The 21619-nt window shown below is 34.5% G+C and overlaps 1 protein-coding gene across 1 annotated transcript in view; it reads left to right on the forward strand.

Moving 5' to 3' along the window:
- FAT4 (FAT atypical cadherin 4) overlaps nucleotides 1-21619 on the forward strand; it is a 172929-nt gene that overhangs the window by 85922 nt on the left and 65388 nt on the right. Inside the window, exons 5-7 of the mRNA XM_007446249.1 lie at nucleotides 984-1334; nucleotides 7492-8414; nucleotides 9048-9222. Of these exons, the coding sequence (XP_007446311.1) occupies nucleotides 984-1334; nucleotides 7492-8414; nucleotides 9048-9222 (1449 nt within the window). The remainder of the gene's footprint in view (nucleotides 1-983; nucleotides 1335-7491; nucleotides 8415-9047; nucleotides 9223-21619) is intronic.

Below are 21619 nucleotides of genomic sequence, written 5' to 3' on the forward strand. Positions count from 1 at the left end.
GATGAGTTATGCATGTCCTTCATTTAAGTCCCATTACATTTCTTTCTCGCCTTAATTCTAGCAATGGTCATGATACTGACCAGGGTTCATGGCCTTCCCCAATCAATAGAAATTGACTAGAGGCCAGAAAAGAAATTCAGGCTAGGCTTTATTGGGGCCTCTGCCGCCCGGCAGGAAGGAGCAAAAACAAGTAGCATGTTCCCTTGCTCACTCCGCAAGCTGGTTCCTTATGTGGGGTCAGGGTAGGGGTGTGCCCAGGGGTCGGGCCAGAGGGGTGGCTTAGGTGTTCTGCCCACCTGTTTGTGGTGCTGGGTGCAGGGGGCATGCGCAGTACCCTGCTTTTGCTCCCAACACCCAGGTTTTGCTCCTGGCTCTTCAGAAGTGGCAGTTGGTTTTTTTGGTCTTTTTTTTTAATCTCTTGGTCCAGAATTTGCCCCAACTGGGCATGCACACAGTTATTTTTAGTCCCATATAGTTTCTCTATATTTGTTTTGCTTGAGGAGAGGTGTGTGCCGGTGTAAGCACTGCAGCACTGCAGCAAAGGGCTCCAGGTCCCAGCCTGTCTCGGTCATATGAGCTGTCAAGTGGTATCCCCTCAGCATAAGTTTGTAATATTGCTTGGAATCCCCAGTTCCTGACACTAGCAATGGGCCCCAATATAATCTCATTGAATTCATCAATATGTTTATGAATTGGTAGTGCCAGGTAGAAAAATAATGTCCAAAGTAGTGTTCATTCCCCAGAACATTTACATTGCAACATAAGATCTACGGGATATCTAATACGCTATACATTTTGATACTATTTGGGAATGTTGGTATTGGGTGTTAATGTAGAAATCTACAGAATGTTGTGTTCATTATATTTTCATAGTAATTCTCTAGTTAAAATACTTTACTGTAGAAATAAAGTTTTTTGATATCATAAGTATTCTCTTAGCAATACCCTGTCCCATTAATTTTAGACTCTTATTTTTCTGATAGGTTCTTTGGTAGCAGCTATTTTAGCTACAGACGATGACTCCGGTGTGAATGGAGAAATTACATATATTGTAAATGAAGACGATGAAGAGGGCACATTTTTCCTGAATCCAGTTACCGGAGTCTTTAATTTGACTCGAATATTAGATTATGAAGCACAGCAATATTATATTCTCACTGTTCGAGCTGAAGATGGTGGGGGACAATTTACTACCATTAGGGTTTATTTCAATATACTAGATGTAAATGATAACCCACCCATTTTCAGCTCGGATTCATACAGCACATCTTTAATGGAGAATCTACCTCTAGGATCTACTGTTCTTGTGTTTAATGTTACTGACGCGGATGATGGTATGTACTTTATTTTATATACTTAAACTTTATTAAAAAATATCATCAGCTTTATCTCGTATTTCTTTACTGTGTGAGGCTGTCACAAAATTGCATTTTGTAAGTATAGGTCCAAAGTTGAGGAATAGATTATAATTTGACTATAGAGGATGAAAAGATTAAGTATTTTATTAGTTAATTTCTTATTTATAACAGTCATACAGCATGCATTGTTATCATCTTATAAGCTTTTTAAACTTTATCTTTCTTTTTTTCTCCCTAACTGTATGACACTATTGCAGGTTAGCAATGTAGAAGTCATAAACAACTTTTTGGTAGGTTTATGCCAGATACATAACTATTTGCTTACATATATTCTTTTAACATGAAAAGGATAAAATATGGATGAAAAAGGAAAGGCAAAGTCTCAAAAAAATACTTAAGAATGCATGATTAGTTTTATATTTCTGACTGAAAATTGCTCAGAGTATTTTAACAAGCTTTCATGCTTTGTCTCAAAGGACAGTCTCAGATCTCTTTAATTTATGCTGTATAATCCAGTTGAGATTTTACATTAAATCTAGACTTTACAATGTTTGATTTTTGCTTGATTTTTATTTATTTATTTGAAAAACTTTATTTTAAAATAGGACTCCCTTGGTCTTTCTTCTAAGACTAACTTGTATATACAAATATCAGATAATATAGGCTCAGAGATAACATTGTATAGATTATCAGTCTTTAACTAAACTGTTTGGAAAGTTAATACCTTGTTTTCCCTTCCACTGGATGCAGCTAAATGTTCATTCAGTTGAGAAAACAAGGGACATTATTTTAAGAGGAAATGGGTCTCTAGCCCAAGGATATGTCTCATGACATAGGCATATCAACCTTAATTTAGAATTTCCTGGTTCTTGCTGACTTAAATGATTTATGTAATCTCAGAGTACCGTTCTATCTCAACATTCTGCTCTATACTTAGTTTCCTTTCAGGAGTGTCCAGAATTGCCACTTAGAAAGAGATCAGAAGCAAAGAGCACAGCATTTTAATTCAAGAAAATGCTTTCTTTGGAATTCATTAAGTACATTTTGAAGTTTTCCCTTCTTATTTAAGCACAGCTAATATTGGACACATAAATATACCTAAAATAGAAGTGCCTATAATGTTAGTTCTAGAAATTGCTAATAATATTAGTAACAATAACCGACAATCGTCAAATACAGGTCGTCCCTTGGTATCTGCAGGGGATTGGTTCCAGGACCCCTACTGGTACCAAGATCCAATATGCTCAAATCCTTTATGTAAAGTGGTGTAGTATTTGCATATAATCTATGCACATCCTCCCATATAGATTACTAGATTAGCTATAATACCTAATACAATATAAATACTATGTAAATAGTTGTCAGTGCATGGAAAACTCAAGTTTTTCTTTTTGGAAATTTTTGGAATCTTTCTTTCCCAAATATTTTTGATCCATGGTGGTTGAATCCATGGATGAGAAACCAGCAAATATGATGGGCCACCTGTCCTTAGTATGTACCCAGTCCTGGCCTAAGAACATTGCTCAGTCTATTTCATGTACATCAGCCCAGCTCTGTAATTGTCTACCATTAGGCTTTATACACAACTGAGGTTAATCTTTATTTTGGATGTTGATTTCTCTATTATTATTGATATAAACTTAATTAATTTACCTGATCTCTGGATATAAAATTTTTTTATTGGTTCCAACTTTTCTGTAGTGAAGAATTATCTGCCAAGTTTCCTTGTGACTTATTTATTATGTATTAGAGAGAGTCCATTGTATCATAGGATTGTGTGCAGCTCTAAAATAAATTTCATTTATCCTCACACCTTGATTGTAGGGAACTGGGAAAATAGCAAATAAGGCACTTTTTTTGTGAAAGCTGCTGGAATAATCCATGTAAGCATATGCAGAGAAATGTGTTAACCATTGACTTCAAGTTACTTTTTATGGATTTTTTTTTGCCTTTAATTGTGTTAGGTAAAAGTTTCAGGCTACATTTTTCCATTGTTTTAGTTTAGAATACTTTTATCAGTGTAATTTCCTTTACTTCAACCTAAAATATAGGACACAGTTTCTAATCTCTCTGAATTACAGGGATCATGATAAGACTGTACAAGGGTAACCTTCTTTGTTTAAAACTGCCAACTCAGTTATACTAAATAGTTCTCAACATATTTCACAAACAATATTATTTAGACTTTTCTAATTAGCAAATTTATTTTAATCTCTTCAAGAGTTTTCAGATGAGAGAATATTGTCATCTTAAATGAAGACATTTTATATGGAAATAAATTTAACATTTTCTGTTACTTATATCTAAATTCTCTAATTTTAACCTAAAATTTTAGATTACATACCATTTAATAAGAATAAAGCAAATATTTTACTGTGTTCACAAGATAAGTAGCACATGTATTAATCTCAAGGCTTTCATGCATACAGTTAAGAATATTATATTGAGGCAAAGTATTATAAAATGGAAGTTTCATGGAAATATTCTGGCTTTGATAATTATTACAATATCCTAGAAATAAATTCATAAACTCTTCAAAATATTGGGGAGTTGTAGAGTCATAAAGCAATTGTAATTATTGCTGAATAAATTTACTGATATATGCTTGGTACACAATGCAGATCATTTGACCTGTAAATGGGTTTCATATTCCAGTGACCTGATGACCTTGTTAGAACTGCTTTATAAAAGTGAATGCTATTTGCAAGAGTTCCATGTGTTACAACTGTATGATAAGTTGACAAATACTAGTTCATCATAGAAATAATTAGACAACATTTATGGATTGTGAATAAATATACATATTTCATAGTAGAGCTACATACCTATAGTTATATGCTGTATTTCCTGGAACTAAATTATTCTTAAGATTGAAATAAAAATCAACCAAAAAAAAAAAAAAAAAAACCCTAACACAAGCACACACACACAATAAAGCTGCCAGAAAGAAAGAAAGAGTCATGTAAATAAACTGTTTTCAGAATACTGAACACAAATGGTTAGAAATATGAACTTTTCTAAGCTTAAAAATCTGGTGCTATGAAAGCCCACTAAATTCAAGTCCCAACACATATTAATGAATTATAGAATGCTAAAATAATATATTTAGTGATTCATGATTGGGATATTTGATTCAAGGAGCAGAGAGAGAAGAATGGCCTGAGCTCTCAGTTTTTCAGGATAGTACAAAGGTTCAGGGAGAATTTTGAATTTCAATATGTCTACACTTATTTTCTAGATGTAGAGCACATGCCCAGAGTCACTTAGACTTGACAGGAATGAAAAGTCCTTTTCTTTACAGTAAAGTCCATATAGATGGCTTCCATGGCCTGTAATTGCAACTGTAAGGTCTCAGTTCCTGAGATGAGAGCTGTTTCTTAGATGATGCTGCAATATTTTGTGCAAAACTAGTTGTATTTCTGTTTATTTTTTCAAAGATAATGATATCATCAGTTCATTTTTAGCATTATCACCTGATACATTTGTCATTATGAATTTGAATATAAAACCAAATTTTTCTTTTTTCATAATTCTAGCTAAAGTTTAATATTTATTACTTCCACCATCTACCTACTCCACTAAATGTTTTCCCTAAAAAGGAGGCTGTCCTGCTGTTTACAAGGCTATAAAATCTTGGTATCATGTTCTCTTTTTGCCTCTGCAAGTTAATTCTTTACTCCAGGAAGTAGCATACACAGTGGACCAAGGGTGTTCAGATCCTTGATTTAATTACTTGCATTCAAGTTGATTTATGTAGAAATGTTAGGCCATCTTTGTAGCCATCTGTAATTTTGTAAGTATTTTAAATTTCTTTTGATCTTGGGCATGAAAGGTTTTATATGCTTACATAGAACTATATCTCTGCTTGTTGGTATTATTTTTATCCAGATGTCTTCATAACTTTTTTCTCAATAATAATTGTGTATGAATTTGTGCCTCAAAGAATAGGAATTAAATATTTACTGATGGAGTTAGCCATAGGAAATGCAAAAAATTTCCTTAGAGAGTAATTCTATTTAAAAATATATTAAATATATATATATATATATATATATATATAATATATGGGTGTATATATCTTTAAAATCAAATTACTTTCTAAGTAATACATATATATATATATATATATATATATTGCACCAGTTGATGAAACTTTTTTTCTTTGCATCAGTTGATAGAACTTTTCTTCCCCCAAACCTGTGGAATTTTAAGTCAAAGAGTTGAAGTAGGCTGTTGACCTTGTTCTATCCAGATCTTAAACTTCTCTTTATCTCCTGCTGGTGAATTGAGCTGTGGCCTCCGTTAGCTTTATTTATTCATATTTTTCCTGATCATCAGAATCCTAAGTATTTGGAACTTTATAACCTCTGCTTTGTTCTCTTATGAATAGTCTTAAATAAGCTACAAAGATTAAAAGCCACAACTCTTAAATGAGGAGAAAAATCCTACCTTTTCAAAGATCTGCTCAATCCTTGTTTATCCTAGAAATTTTTGTGAATAAGCCAGTTCCCGAAAGTTATCTCCATAAATATTTTTCTCTGCATCAACATATTGACAAAAGACATAGATAAGAGACTATTAAATCACAGGAAAATAATAATTCTAGCATTTTTTTTAAAAAAGAACAAGCAGACTTTACCTGGTAGAAAAAAAATCCTGTTACTCAACTAAACTTACCTTTATAAAGATTGTAATGAGTTTAAAGAAAAGGCAAAAGCAAACTCAAATATTCACAAAATCTTGAGAAAGAGTATTTTTCAAGAAATAAAAGAGGAAAAAGCCGATTAAATTGTTCTAGAAGACTTTTGGCAAAGAGCGGACATCATTTCTGACACCTGAATAGTTTAACTTCAGAAGTATAGGAGCTGTTTGTAAGCAGTTTATGTAACTCAACAGATTTTCCCTAGCAGAAGATCCCAGAGTATAGTATCTTTATTAAGGATGAATTATCTAGATATACAATATGTTTCTTAGAAATTCTTATCCTATGGTTGCCCAACAGCTTTATGATAAAATATTAAAGTACACATGACATTGTGCACCAGTGAAGAAAATGCTATTCTGGGGCAGAAAATATGATTTTTCTTTCTGTTTGCACTGCTTATCTGTTGTTTACCTTTAAATTATTTACTAAACTAATAGGTTGATCCATTCTTCATATCATCTTTGTTAGAAGAATCTCTGCAATCATTTTATGAAATGAGGATTTATATATAATTTTTTTTTATTTTTTATTTTATATGGGACTATAGTTGATTAACAGTGTTGTGTTAGTTTCGGGTGTACAGCAAAGTGATTCAGTTATACATATACATGTATCTATTCATTTTCAAATTCTTTTCCCATTTAGGTTGTTACATAATATTGAGCAGAGTTCCCTGTGCTATACAGCAGGTCCTTGACACATGTTCCTGGGAAAAATAAATAAAATATTATCTAAAAATAGCCCCAAAATAGTGTGAACCTTTATATTTGGAGCCTTTTACTGCTAATATTTCTTTCAAAAATTACTTTTAAAACACGGTACATACACATAATAAAATTTGAAAGAGAATTATTTTCTCAAAGGCCATTAGCCAGATGCTTAATAGGAATTAAAAAGTATTTATTGGTTCTGACAAGAAATGTAAAAGTAGACTTAAAGCATCCATGACTAATGCCATACATCAGAAAATTTTATTACCCTTCTCTGAAAATTGGTGTCGGCCTCAATAAATTACTAAAGTGATAAATGTTTGGCTAGTAGTATATAGTGTGGCACTGTTAATGTTGAACTCTCAGGAATTATGTGACAGAAATAAGTAAATGTATAGAAAAATATCCGCTCTTTGGAATATTTTTTTCTTCTTTATTTTTGTAATTTAGCATTTCAACACCATGGTAAATAGCCCGCAGTATATAGATCATTTGTCCACCAGATTGTAAACATCTTTTCAGATCAGACGTTGACAAGAAAAGGATTATGGGTTATGTATTACGTATAAAGAAAATTAACTGTGGCTAAATCATCTGTAAGGTGTGTTTGGAGGCATCATATATCAAATGTGCAGTTTCATATCATGAAAATTTTGGTGCAGTTTAGTTTGCAATCAGCACATATTTCAGAAAATTTAATTTTTCCCTTCCATTTCAGGCATCAACTCCCAGTTGGCTTACAGCATTGCTTCTGGTGATAGCCTTGGGCAGTTTACAGTTGACAAGCATGGGATACTGAAAGTCCAGAAAGCTTTGGATCGGGAAAGTCAGTCCTTCTACAATCTAGTCGTTCAAGTGCACGACCTGCCACAGCTTCCAGCCTCCAGATTCACAAGCACTGCTCAAGTCTCCATTATTTTGTTGGATGTAAATGATAACCCACCAACATTTCTTTCCCCTAAATTGACATACATTCCAGAAAACACACCTATTGATACCATTGTTTTCAAAGCGCAAGCAACTGACCCAGACAGTGGCCCAAATAGCTATATTGAGTACAACATACTGAACCCTTTGGGAAACAAGTTCAGTATTGGGACCATTGATGGAGAAGTGAGGCTCACTGGAGAACTGGATCGAGAAGAGGTTTCTAATTATACTCTAACAGTGGTGGCTACAGACAAAGGTCAACCATCTCTCTCTTCATCTACAGAGGTTGTAGTTATGGTACTTGACATCAACGATAATAACCCTGTTTTTGCACAGGCCGTGTATAAAGTGGAGATTGATGAAAATACACTCACTGGAACGGATATAATACAAGTATCCGCAGCAGATGGAGATGAAGGTACAAATGGACAGGTCCGCTACGGCATTATTGATGGTAATGCCAATCAGGAATTTCGGATCGACTCAGTCACAGGTGCAATCACTGTGGCTAAGCCCTTGGATAGAGAAAAGACCCCTACTTACTTTTTAACTGTTCAGGCCACAGATCGGGGCAGCACCCCCAGAACTGATACCTCCACTGTCAGTGTTGTTCTACTGGATATTAATGATTTTGTTCCCATATTTGAGCTATCTCCATATTCTGTAAATGTCCCTGAGAACTTGGGGACACTACCTAGAACAATTCTTCAGGTCAGTATATTTAAATAAAACAAATATTGTATTCATTATAAGACTCTCATTTAATTATAACGTACATGCTTACCCCACTCTCTTCCTCTTTCTCATCCAAAAATGCTTACTTGCAGGTATAGCAAATCTTGAAAAGGAGTTTTATGAAATTATACCTAAGGACTTATTGATTTCCTTGTAGATTAAATATTGCATTTCAGTTATATTCTTTTGTGTTTACTCATGTTGCACATATTTATGCATTTGTGTATTTTTGAATCTTGTTTCACTATAACAGTAATATCTGCACATAGTAAGAAAATAAAATGATGTAAAAGTTTGAAAACTGTTACAAATGTTGTTCTCCCTTCCCTCTTTACAAATCCAACTACTTGGATGAAACTACTGTTAAAATTTTTTGTGAAGCCTTCCAAAAATTCAATGTATGGCTTCTATGCCTAGTTTTGCTCAAATCATGCATAGTACTCTGTACCATTTTAATTTTTTGCTTGAAACTTACAAACATGTCTTTGAAACCTTTTAATATTGGAACATATGGCTCTACCTCATTATTTTTAGTGATACACTTTATTTCATGATATACATTTTGTTAGTTTTACTCGCATTCATGGTGTGTATTATTCTCTCTTATAGGTCGTGGCAAGAGATGACGATCAAGGTTCTAACAGCAAACTCTCGTATGTTCTATTTGGTGGTAATGAAGACAGTGCTTTTACTCTCTCATCTAGTGGAGAGCTTCGAGTGACACAGAGTTTGGACCGTGAAACAAAGGAGCATTTTGTCTTGTTGATCACAGCTACAGATTCAGGTAAGTCTGTGATAATCTTGTTCAACTGTGAAGAATTTCTTCATAATATAAATAAATAGAAGTATATTTGTCTACCATTAATTTAAATATTTGTTGAAATTTACTAATGCTTGGAACTCCAGTTGTAACTACATCATTTATAGAACATATATCACTTTATGAAATTTATATGTAAGTGGTAAGAGCTTAAGCACATTACAAGCAAAGCTCTATTCCTGTAAAGCAAAATGTGTCCTTGCCTGGAAGGATGCCCCAGTACTTCTGGGGGTGATTTGATGCTCTACCACTTGAGCTGCGGGGCATTGCAAATATTGGGTTGGCCAAAAAGTTCTTTTAGGTTTTTGCAGAACAAAACCCAAACGAACTTTTTGGCCAACCCAATACTTTAGCTTTGAAAACATCCAAATTGTTCTAACTGGTCATGGAGATAAGAGAGTGGGTCCAGAGTTTTACTTCATTAGTTCTTTAGGTTCTGCAAAATTGTAAGTAGCCATAAAAAGCATTTGATGAAGCCTCACAGAGCTTCAAAAAGAGCAGTGAGAGCCCTGGTTTCTCACTGAGATAGCAGTGTAATGGACTACCGTGGAGAAAAAGAAAAGCAGCATACGTTAGCTTTTAGTGTTTGGAAATAGTCATTACATAAAATTGTATAGCAAGTAGCATAAAATACAATCTATGCAAAACAGGAACTTTACTGTTTACCACTACATTATTTTGCATATATTGACTCTATTCATAAGTGTTGATCACTTCTAATTAAAAACTGAAACAACTAAAAATTTGTTAAAGAACCATTATGCCTTGAAGAAAGTAGGTATTGCTTAAATATTTTTTGAATGAATGAATGAATGAATGGATGAATGAACCATTGATCTACAAAAGTATTGGGGAATTATGAAACATTGTCTTTATGTAACACTCATTTATAAAAATTGTCACAACTTAGTATTTTAAGTATTGAGGAATTTAGTAATGTTGACACATTTTAAAATTTTGTTGAAATTGTTTTAAGCCAAGGCAGATTTGTTTGAACCTCAAAGGACTGACATTTTTTGTATATGTATATTCATGTAAATATGTGGCTCCTGCTATAGAAGAACAATTCTGAATGTTCAAATGAGCTGTTTTTACTGTGGTTGAAACGTTTTTGATGAATGTAATATATCAATTTTTTTTATATATAACCAGTTTCGAAGTATACAATTTCATGTTACCACTTCTCATTAAAAAAGGAGATTTTAAGATTGAGTAATAATAAATTTATGTTAAGTATTCAAACGATAGTGCCATTGCTTATTAATCAAGGTGGCTCTGTCTATTTGGAAGTGTAATCATCTGAGACTATTATTTTATGAAAGAAAGAACTATTCTCTATATTTTTTAATGGTTGTGAATGACCATATTACATTTCATGCAAACTGTAAAATCCCAGAGAATGATGACCAGAATGTAGTGTGGTAACCACATAAAATTTAAACAAGTTGATCTGAAACATGTTTCATTATATGTGTAGGCAGTGCTTCTTGGTCAGTAGGTAAGCATTTTCATGTGAAAAATGCAGTCACTGCCACATTGTTCAAACCAATCCAAGAGTCACCTGGAGGGAAGAGAGGATGAAATGGAGTAGAAACTGGTAGAGGGTCAGATATTTAGAACCAAGGTTTTATTACGAAAACACCCCAGTCTCAGCTCTCCTCTCCAGTTCCTGGATGTGTGCAGTAAATTCTAGGCATGCACAAAAACAGCCTTTGTGGAGGTCAAGTGGGGGAGGAGAAACCAGAACCAGGAATCTGGTCGCTAAGGCATCAGTCACTATAAAACTTTCTGCACAAGATGGTGTGTCACAAGTAGGTCATCCCAGGGTGAGGAACAGATTGTGATTGTGAGGATGCAGTGCAGGGCAGGGCACAACCCACAGAAGTTCTCCATCAGAGGATTTGTACTTTGGAACATTCTAAAGTCAAAAGCCATGGTAGAGAAGGAATGTAATCATCTAGACAAGAGTGCCTGTTTTCAATCAAATCATTCTGAGAATTTAAAAATCTTTTTGTGTGCCTACAAAGCCAAGGGGGGATATTGTGAAGGGGAAGGGAATGCTTGTTTTTTTGACATTTGGCAATCTGAGTCATGCAGTTTGTCAGGTTTTACAGATATTAACCCATTTCTATGCATTACTTTTCTTTATTATCTCAAAGACTTTGGCGCTTTTATTTCCACCTTACTTGCAGTAAACCCCACCTCACAGTGGTTAAATAATTTGCCCAGGATTACACCTCCAAGAAGTAGAAGAGCAGGATTCAGACCCTAACATATCTGACTTCCAAGTTTAGTGTATATGAAGGTTTTAGTGTGGAGGTAAAGTAAATTTTGAAAAATATAATCATTTTCAAAATTATTTTATTTGCAAAGTAAACCCAATACTATTCTATATAATATAATATAATGATAAAAGCTTTGAATATGAATTGATCTTGATTTGAATTCTGGTTCTGTCATAATTTTCTCCATGATTCAGGCAAAAAGTATCATCTCTCTCAATCTCAGTATCTTTCTCAGTAACATGGGGTTAATAGTAATTACAAAATATTTTATTACAAGGTTTAATTGATACAACATATGTTAAATTGCTAAATATGCCTACCACATCATGTATATAATGATTTTTTAAAAATTGTGATCCATGCACTTTAAACATTTTAAAATTCTTAGATATATTTGCCGTTCTTTACTACATAAATATCTTATTAGAAAATATAATTGAATTGCTTTTAAAAAGCATTTTTAAAAATTGCAGTTCATATTTTTACACTTTATACATTACTACATTAAAAATTTTTATTGTGGTATCAGATTTTTTTTCCAACTTCCAAAGAATGTATTTCATAGTAAGTGAGTGCTTAACCATTTAAAAAATGTAGTTCAGTCAAATTATGGTTAAGGAAGCCTTTGTGGGCTAGCCAGCAAGCTTAACCACCACTTGTAATGCTGTTTCTCCATCAATATGACAGCACAAAAGGGACATTTCATTAGGAAAAAAAGAAAGAATGAAAGAAAAAGAAAGAAGGAAGGGAGGGAGGGAGGAAGAAAGAGAAAGAAAACTTGAAATGATAGAGTTAAAATTATTCTCTTCTAATACTCAGGGGTGAGTCAGCCTGTTGGGAGGAACTTTTGCAAATAGGAGGTTTGATAGAGCCTTGGTCTAAGTGAGACCACAAGACTGCACAAGACTGCACAAGAACCAGGTCCTGGTTCCAGGGAGCTGAACTGTGTGCATTCCTGATGCCATTAGTCTCTATCCTGGGAAAAATTGGGGATCTAGAATTCTTAATATAAGGACAAATAATGCAAGTGCAACTCTAATTTCTATGAAGGACTGTTGCCATTAAATGAAACATGTGAAGACCAAGTGTGTGTATATTCTACCCAATATTGAGATAGGAGAGTTAGAGTTATAGAGAGTGAAAATTCATATCATCAGTAAAATGAAAGTATCTGGAAGTTTGTCATTCAGGCCTTTAAATATGGTGCTTAGGAGCGTGGTGGGAGACATAAATGAGATTCAGGGACACTGGTGCATTGGTCACAGTATTTTGGCAGTCTTGGAAATTAGAGAATTGCTTGAATTTTCCCCCAAAGCACAGATTTTTATGACTGCTTTTTTGGGGGTTGCCTTGAAATGGACTGGTGTTTATGAGGCCACAGGAGTATAAGTATTCAATTAGGTGTCTGAAGGTCATTTCATACAGATCACATGTAAAGCAATCAGAAATTGTGAAGTAAGTTGACTAGATGCTTTTAAGATTATTAAAACTCATATGTGACCATAATTTTTTAGTCAATTCCTTTGTATACTTTTGGTATCATCGATATCCACTTGTATGGAAGAATGCAAGAGTTTCAGATATCGGGCTTCAGAATCTGCAATTTAATCCTATACTCCAGGACTGAAGTCTCTAACACAGGATTTAGAATACTTATTCACTGCTATGATTTAAAAGTCAAATTGGTAGATGACATGAGAAAATTCAGAAAAATATGGCAGCTTTTAGGTCCCAGATGCGATGTTATTCTCAAATTTGCAGTGTTCTAAGAACCAGGGAAATATGTGTTCTAAAGAAGGAAAAAATTTGACAGTTTTATTCCTTAGCTCACAAATCACTTTTGCTTTACTCTTTTAAAATTCTTACCTGATGGCAGCCCAAAGATGGGTCAACTTTGGCAATATGGCAGCGATTGAAGCAGCAGCTTACTTTTATCAGCAGATCTCTAAATCTTTGAATATTTTTGGAGAAAATACTAACATTCCACTATCATCATATTTTTATTTACTGACTGCATGGCTATAGAGTAGGACATCTGGAAACTCTCTGACTACTCCTGTCTACTGCTTAAAATGAACTGCAACCATGCTATCCTATGTGTGTGGGACCAACTGTTACAATGTTAAGTAACAATACTAGGACAGAGTATAATAATGCTACCTCATTGTTTTTCCTATAGGATTTACTTACTAAAGATTAACTTAATGACTATAACTCAAAGGTGATATTTTGTTTAACTGGTGTAATGAAAAATGTGGATATTCTGCCTTCAGTCTGTATTACTCATTGTTACTTCTTCTAGAAATGTGTACCAAGTAGAAACTCCTAGGAGGTTGAGGCTTCACCTAGGTGTAGTCATGCAGGACCTGCAGAGAACCCAGCTCTCCGTGGTTCCTTCTAAGTGGGGAGCTGGCCCTAAAGCAGTTAATGTCCTTAACATGGTTTGGCATTCTGTTCCCAAGGACCCTTCCTTACAAAAGTTCTTACCATTTTCTCGTAAGTGCAATAAATAAAAGAATATGTTTTAAATATAGCAAGTAGCAGGGAATTATCAGGGAACCCAGAGCAGTATACTTTCAAAAATTAATCCTAAGAATTAATTACAAAATGGAAGTATATCCTAAAGGTAAATATATAACTTTATAGTTAAAAAGAGGCTCAAATCCCACCTCCGCCACTTTCTAGGTACATGACCTTGAAGAAGTTACCATTGTGTTCATATCTATAGAATGGAAACAGTAATTCCTATGTGAAAGACATATTGGCAGGAATAAATATGGAAATGACTTATTTTAGCTATTAATATTAGTCAACATACTTTCTGGACATCTTAAGCTTAGTAAGGCCAAGTAAAATTTTTTGACTTCCGTCCACCCTAATCTCCATAAATTGTTCTCTGTCCCTGATTTCACAGTTGCTAAAGACAAAGCTTGTTATCACTCTTCATTCCTCTTTCTCTGTACTCCGCATTCAACAGGTCCATTGACAAGTAGACTCTGCCTCAATAAATGTCCTGAATTTATCCACTTTTCTTCATTTCCACTACCACCACTTTAGTCTAAGCCAGGGCTAATGTGAGAGCTTCCTAATTGCATTTCTCCCCACAGTACCTTCTCCAACAAGCAACTAATGAACCTTAAAACCATAACTTAAATCGTCATGCCCTGTTGCTTACTTAGACGCAAGAGGGAAGAGATATGGGAACATAGGTACATGTATAACTGATTCACTTTGTTGTAAAGCAGAAACTAACACACCACGGTAAAACAATTATACTCCAATAAAGATGTTAAAAAAAAACCAACAACCTTCAGTGATTTCCAAGAAGAAAAACTATATTTCTTACCATTGACCACATGGCATTAAATGACCTGACCTCTGTCCACCTATCTGACTCCTTCTGTCACCAACCCCTGGCTGCCTTTATCATGTGCCACCATTGGCCATTGTCACCTCCCGACTCTGTGTTCCATATCTTCATGTTGCTTTGGCTGAAATTGGCCAATGCAGGAGTATTTACACCACAGAAGTCAGCAAACTTATGAATCAGGTGACTTGCTTCTGGAGAGCAGTTGCTAAACATTTGTTGCAAATTGCCAGTGCCAGTTAACCCGGCCCCTTTATAAATGCTAACCTTTTCCTGCCCTTGTCCCTTTGCATTTGCACTTGTTTTCCATTCACGTCTTGGTCATTTTGTCATTACCTCTAGGTAAAATGTAAACTTCTCAGAGAGGACTTATCTGACTACCAATCTATGGTCCCACTTCCCATCTCTCCAGTGTCTCTATCACTTTAGCTTGTTGTGATTTCTTCTTAACACTAGTTGCTATCTAAAATTATATGCTCATATAGAATATAATGTATCTGAGTATGTATAGTTTGTTTACCCCATCAATAGCTGCCATCCTTCCCGTAGCATGTAAGCTTCCTAAGTCTTATTCAAAACTGAATTCCCAGAAACACTCTGAACAGAACCTGTCACATAGCACTTGCTTGATAACATTTATTGAAAGAATGAATGACTTAATGAGTGAAAAGTAATGATAATTAGTTATCAATTAATTGCCATCCTGTTATTTTAATATGTAACTATTATTTCATATTTATTTACCATACTTATATTTATTTTGTTATTATGTATTCAATCACTTGCAGATTTTTCAAAGACCTACCAAAAGGAAAAGTGCCAATATTATTTAACTCATGGCTGAAATTCCAGAAGTTTTTGCTACATTGGTTGTGGTCATTCAAATTGACCCCTGCTTTGAAAAGCAGTGCAAGTGTTTTAAGGCTGTGTAGTGTTTAGTGTGATGTGATAAATTGCAGTCATATGTAAGGACCCACTGAAGCATTTTATGGCTTTAATTCACTTACAAATGCTTAAAATACTGCTTGAGCTATATTCTCATGACTCTCCCCTGAACCTTCTGGCTCTTATTCAATTCTGTTATCTTGTAGATGTTTCTAGGTAGGTCTTATCTCTACTTTGTGCTGTGCTGCCTACCTTTTCTTAATCTGGTTCACTAACTCAAAATCTGCATAAACAGACACTGGGCTTTTGAAACGTTTCAGCATTTGGCGATTCTCTTATATCTGGGCTTCCCAAAGCAAAAAAGTGTGAGCCTTCCCTATCTCCTAAATACCCTTTTTTTTCTGGCGGTACGCGGGCCTCTCACTGCTGTGGCCTCTCCCGTTGCGAAGCACAGGCTCCGGAGGCGCAGGCTCAGCAGCCATGGCTCACGGGCCTAGCCGCTCCATGGCATGTGGGATCTTCCCGGACTGGGGCACGAACCCGTGTCCCCTGCATCGGCAGGTGGACTCTCAACCACTGCGCCACCAGGGAAGCCCTCGCCTAACACCTTTTTCGCTACAACAAAATATATCCTATATGTGGTATTTGGCTTCACATAGCTTAATACTAAAAGCCTATGATTCTTCACATTAATGTAATATGAAAACTTTTGCTTGTTTTGAGTTTTGTTATGAAGATTTTGGTATTTAGACAAGCTATTCTAACAGATATGTATCTATATATGTAATTTTCCAGGTCTCTTAGAATTTTTTTAACCTTCGATGATCTTCTGCCCTCACCAGTAAATTCAGAGTCTGTGAGCCATTAAAATTTGCTAGTACTCTTGCAAGGAACTGAATTATATACAAGAAAGCAGTAAAACAAAATGATGTGACAATAAGGGGTTATTGCAGTTATAACACAGTGTGTAATATGGAAGGATTTTAAAATAGAGCTAGAAATGAAGAAATTCTAAGCTAGAAAAATCTGACTTAAAATGATAATTTCATAGCCAGTAGACTTCTTGGAGATGAGCCAGTCCATTTCCTTTATTTTTGAGAAACAGAACTGAAGCCTGCGATAATTCGGCCATTTGCCAGAGCTTTGCGCATCCAGAGGGTGGCAACGTCAGGAGCAACATCCAGGACTTCTGCCTTTCCGCCGAGTTCTTGCTCACTTATACTGTATCCAAAAAATCAGGATCTTATGACTGTCTGCAAAACGTAGATTTCCAAAAACGCGATTTTAAGAAAGCTTTTCTTCTTTGCATCTTCTATGCTATTCATTGTACTCTAATGAACAAAACGTTCTACGGTTATTTTTCTTTTTCCAAGTACATAAATAAATGTTTCACAATATTTTAAGTGAAGTCAAATCAATTGGAATCAGTAATTTCAATAGTGATGGTTTGAAAATGAGCTTCAGTTTAGGCACTGTTCAAATTAAATTGCTAAGTAAGAGAAGATATAAAAAATTCATTAGACTTTACAGGTCGAAGATGATAATATTGCCAAATATTCCTGCCAATTGTCATTTTGTATGTATTAAAGCCAAACTATGATGGTAATTTAATAGACCTTATGAGTGAATTATGATTACAGTCAGTGAGACTCATATGCTTCTATGGGCTGTACTGATGTGTAAAAAGCATCTTGACAATGTTTTGTCAGAAAATATTTATGGAGCAGTCTCTCCCAGGTGTTCTTCTAGGAACTGCAGCTACAGTGGTAGAAAAAATGACAGTCTCTGTCTTCACAGAAGTTACATTCTAGTCAGAAAGATAGACAAAATATAATATGTAGGCCTAGAGTTATATGAGATGCTATGAATTTAAATGAAGCAGGTTAAGTGGCTAGCAAAATAGGAATTGGAGGTATTATTTTTGATAGCACAGTCAGGGCAGTGAAACATGAAGAACTGGGTAAACTTGCAGATGAAACAGCCCAGAGGCAGAGATCAAGTTGGCTATATCTAAAGAAGAGCTAGAGGGTGTAGATGGCTGCACCAGAGTAAAAGACAGGAAGAGTCTTGGAAGATGAGGTAGGCAGAGGCTGGATCATCTAAACTTTTTAGGCCAGGGTAAGGAGCTTTAATTTTATTCAAAGAGTGAGGCCAAGTCTCATTAAAGCTTTGGACAGGGGAGTGACAGGGGATTTTGGAGAGATCTGGATTTGTGGAGAAGAGATCTGGTTTTGTGGCAGTGGTGAAGACAGCAGTGAGAATAGAGACGGTTATTTAAAGGCCATGACAGCAATCCCTGAGAGTGTTTGAAATTAGAGATAGTGTGGAGGTGGTGTGAATGAGCTAATATTTTATCCATGTTGAAGGTTGAGCCAATAGGACTTGATGATGGAACTGGAGATACAGGACATTAGGAAAAGAGACAAATCCATCATGAGTCCTAGAATATTGGCCAGAGAAATTTGGGGATGTTAAAACAAAAGTTTTTGTTTTGTTTTGTTTTTTTGTTTTCCTCCACGCCACGCGGCTTGTGGGATCTTAGTTCCCTGACAACCAGGGATGGGACCCACGTCCCCTGCATTGGAAACACAGAGTCTTAACCACTGGGTGACCAGGGAAGTCCCACAAAAGTTTTTTAGGGTGGATTATCCTTAATTATTTTTTGGATATATTGTATTTTAGACATTATGAGATCTCCAGTGGAGATGTCAGGTAGATAGATATAAAAGCTTAGTTCCCAGAAAAGACGTTTGAGTAGAGATACAACTTGGGCAGTCAAACTTTAGAGGATATTCATTCTGTGCATGCTGAGTGCTTGTATATACCAGAGTTTGTACTATAGTATCTCATTTAATCTCATAACTGCCTTGTAAATTGGATTCCAATATTAGGGATTAAAAGTAAAACAAAAACAAAACTGAGAAGGTTTGCAACTTGATTTAGGTCTGCAGCTGTTAAGCAGTGGAAATAGGATTTGAAGCTACTAAACCTGATCAAGGAGACCATTTTTTAACCATTACTCAGTTTCCCACAGATTAGCTCATCTACCGTATTATATTTTATGTAAAACATGTTTAAAGAGTTTATTCTCTTTGGGTTAAATATTATTTTTATATTAAAAAGAGCACTGGTTTTTGCACCAAAGGAAAAAAAAAAAGGAAAGAAACAAATTTTGGCTCTCTGCCATTAAGACAGCAAGTAAAATAAGAATACTCATCAATTCAAAATCAAAGGATTGCTGTTCTCATCAGATCAGGAAATGCATATCCAAGGGTTTTATAGAGTGCAAATCAAATGTTAAATATTATACTAAGAATATACAGTATGTACAATATGCACATACATGCACATACAATAAGTCAATTGGGCTGTATGTGTATTTGCATTTAATTTGGGGGTGGGAGATTAATCTGTGTACCAACTAAATACATTATCTTTATTTATCTGTTCTCAGTCTAATATACTAAAGGAATATAGAGATATTCTGGCTATAGATTTGGCCAAAATGTCTCGTAATGAACTGTCTATGTGCTAGCATAATTAATAGGTCTGAGGGGAGAAGTTCAGTTATTAACATTCCTAATTAAAGGCATTTATCATCTGACTGAAAGAGGGAATAAACTTCATTATTATGCAGGGATTGGAAATTACTTTTTAATGGAGGGGATACATGATGCTTTTGCAAAAGTTAATCCTAAAATCTAAAAGGGCTAATCACTATGCTTTATTTTCTTGGTGAGGATATGATGACATTTAAATTAATACTATCTGTCACATTGTTCAGCTGAGAGGGTCATAGCATTGCAAATGTCTCTATAATCAAAAGAGAGGTCAGAAATGTGGCATATCATATTTTAGATCTGAGGAGAGTTGTTTTTTAACTGTTCCAGGAAGATTGCATTTTGTCAGTGTTATTTGTGGGAAGATGTTGAAGAAGAGCTTGTCTTGTCTGTTATGAAGAATATTTTTAATAATGAAAATTGCTTGAGAACTTTCCATAAGGCACCAATGATTTCATAAATCAGATTGTGCTAGGGTAATCTTCAATTACCAGAAATCACTTGCATTTCACTTAATTATATATTTAAGTTGAAGGAAGTTTTTGTTATTTCCATTGGAGTATTTGTCTTAGATGAGAATTTTGTTTCCAAGGTTGATAACTGGTTATTGTTTTACTTCCTCTTATTTCTAGTAAGTTTGTATAAAATCTGTTAGCAACTAAGTATTATCATAAATCATTTATTTAAATAATTTTCTTTAAATCATCTACTCTTTAGTAGGAACAGTTCTTCTTACATAGAATTTCATTTGTATATTCCAAAGATAAAAATACAAAAAGAAAGATGATCTAACTTCCAAAACTCCACTAAATAAGATCTAGAATTGCCATCATGTTGCATAGAATTAAAATTTGATAATTTCAGTCTACTTTTCATTTACTCAATTTAAGCTATAAATCTGAGTAGACAAAGGAAACCCAAGTTTGAAATGGAAACAAACAATTTGAAATATTAAAGAGAATGTTTATATTACCTAAAGGATAAATATTAAATATAATACAAAATGTCAGCTTATTATGAGGAAAATTTTTCTTTTCAAAAATCTTCTAAATTTTATCTTGTTAAAACTTGATCTTATTTTGTGGCCTATTTTGATAATTATTCCGTAATATATTAATTTGATATTTTCAGTAGGCAAGTAGGCAGGAAGCAGGTTGTATTTCAAATTTGGTGGTAGCCTCTCATATTTCAGAGTTTCAACCTGTGTTGAGAGGTTGTCTTTTAAAATGTTCTCCAAAAAGTAACTCCTCATGACATGCTTTGTGTGGGGGATACAATATTTAGTTTCCATTACATTTTATTACTTTATAAACTCTTTTTATAAATAGATCTTTATTAGAGTATAATTGCTTCACAATACTGTGTTAGTTTCTGTTGTACAACAAAGTGAATCAGCCACATGCATACACATGTCCCCATATCCCCTCCCTCTAGAGCCTCCCTCCCACCCTCCCTATCCCACCCCTCTAGGTGGTCACAAAGCACCGAGTTGATCTCCCTGTGCTATGCTGCTTTTTCCCACTAGCTGTCTATTTTACATTCGGTAGTGTATATATGTCAATGCTACTATCACTTTGCCCCAGCTTCCCCCTCCCACCCTGTGTCCTCAAGTCCATTCTCTACCTCTGAGGCTTTATTCCTGCCCTGCCACTAGGTTCATCAGTACCATTTTTCTTTTATTTTTTTGATTCCATATATATGTGTTAGCATACGATATTTGTTTTTCTCTTTCTGACTTACTTCACTCTGTATGACAGACTCTAGGTCCATCCACCTCACTACAAATAAATCAATTTCATTTCTTTTTATGGCTGAGTAATATTCTATTGTATATACGTGCCACATCTTCTTTCTCCATTCAGATGTCGATGGACATTTAGGTTGGTTCCATGTCCTGGCTATTGTAAATAATGCTGCAGTGAACATTGTAGTACATGGCTCTTTTTGAATTATGGTTTTCTCAGGGTATATGCCCAAATTTATATATTCATATAACATAAAATTTACCTTTTTTACCATTTTTAAATGTACAGTTCAGCGGCATTAAGTATATTCATATTTTGGGCCACTTATCAGTCTCATTTTCATAACATTGCTAAGTTCTTTCTTTAGTTTTACTTGTCACCTCTATTTAGTATAGGAATTTATATTAAGGAAATACAGTGTTTTTGATAAAGATTCCTGAGAAATGATTAAAAATAAGATGTTACCTAATGTGTATATACCTAATTTATATAAATATATTTATAAAACTAATTAGCAGT

This window comes from Lipotes vexillifer, unplaced genomic scaffold (assembly GCF_000442215.2).
Source record: "Lipotes vexillifer unplaced genomic scaffold, Lipotes_vexillifer_v1.1 scaffold159, whole genome shotgun sequence".
NCBI classification, from domain to species: Eukaryota; Metazoa; Chordata; class Mammalia; order Artiodactyla; family Lipotidae; genus Lipotes; species Lipotes vexillifer.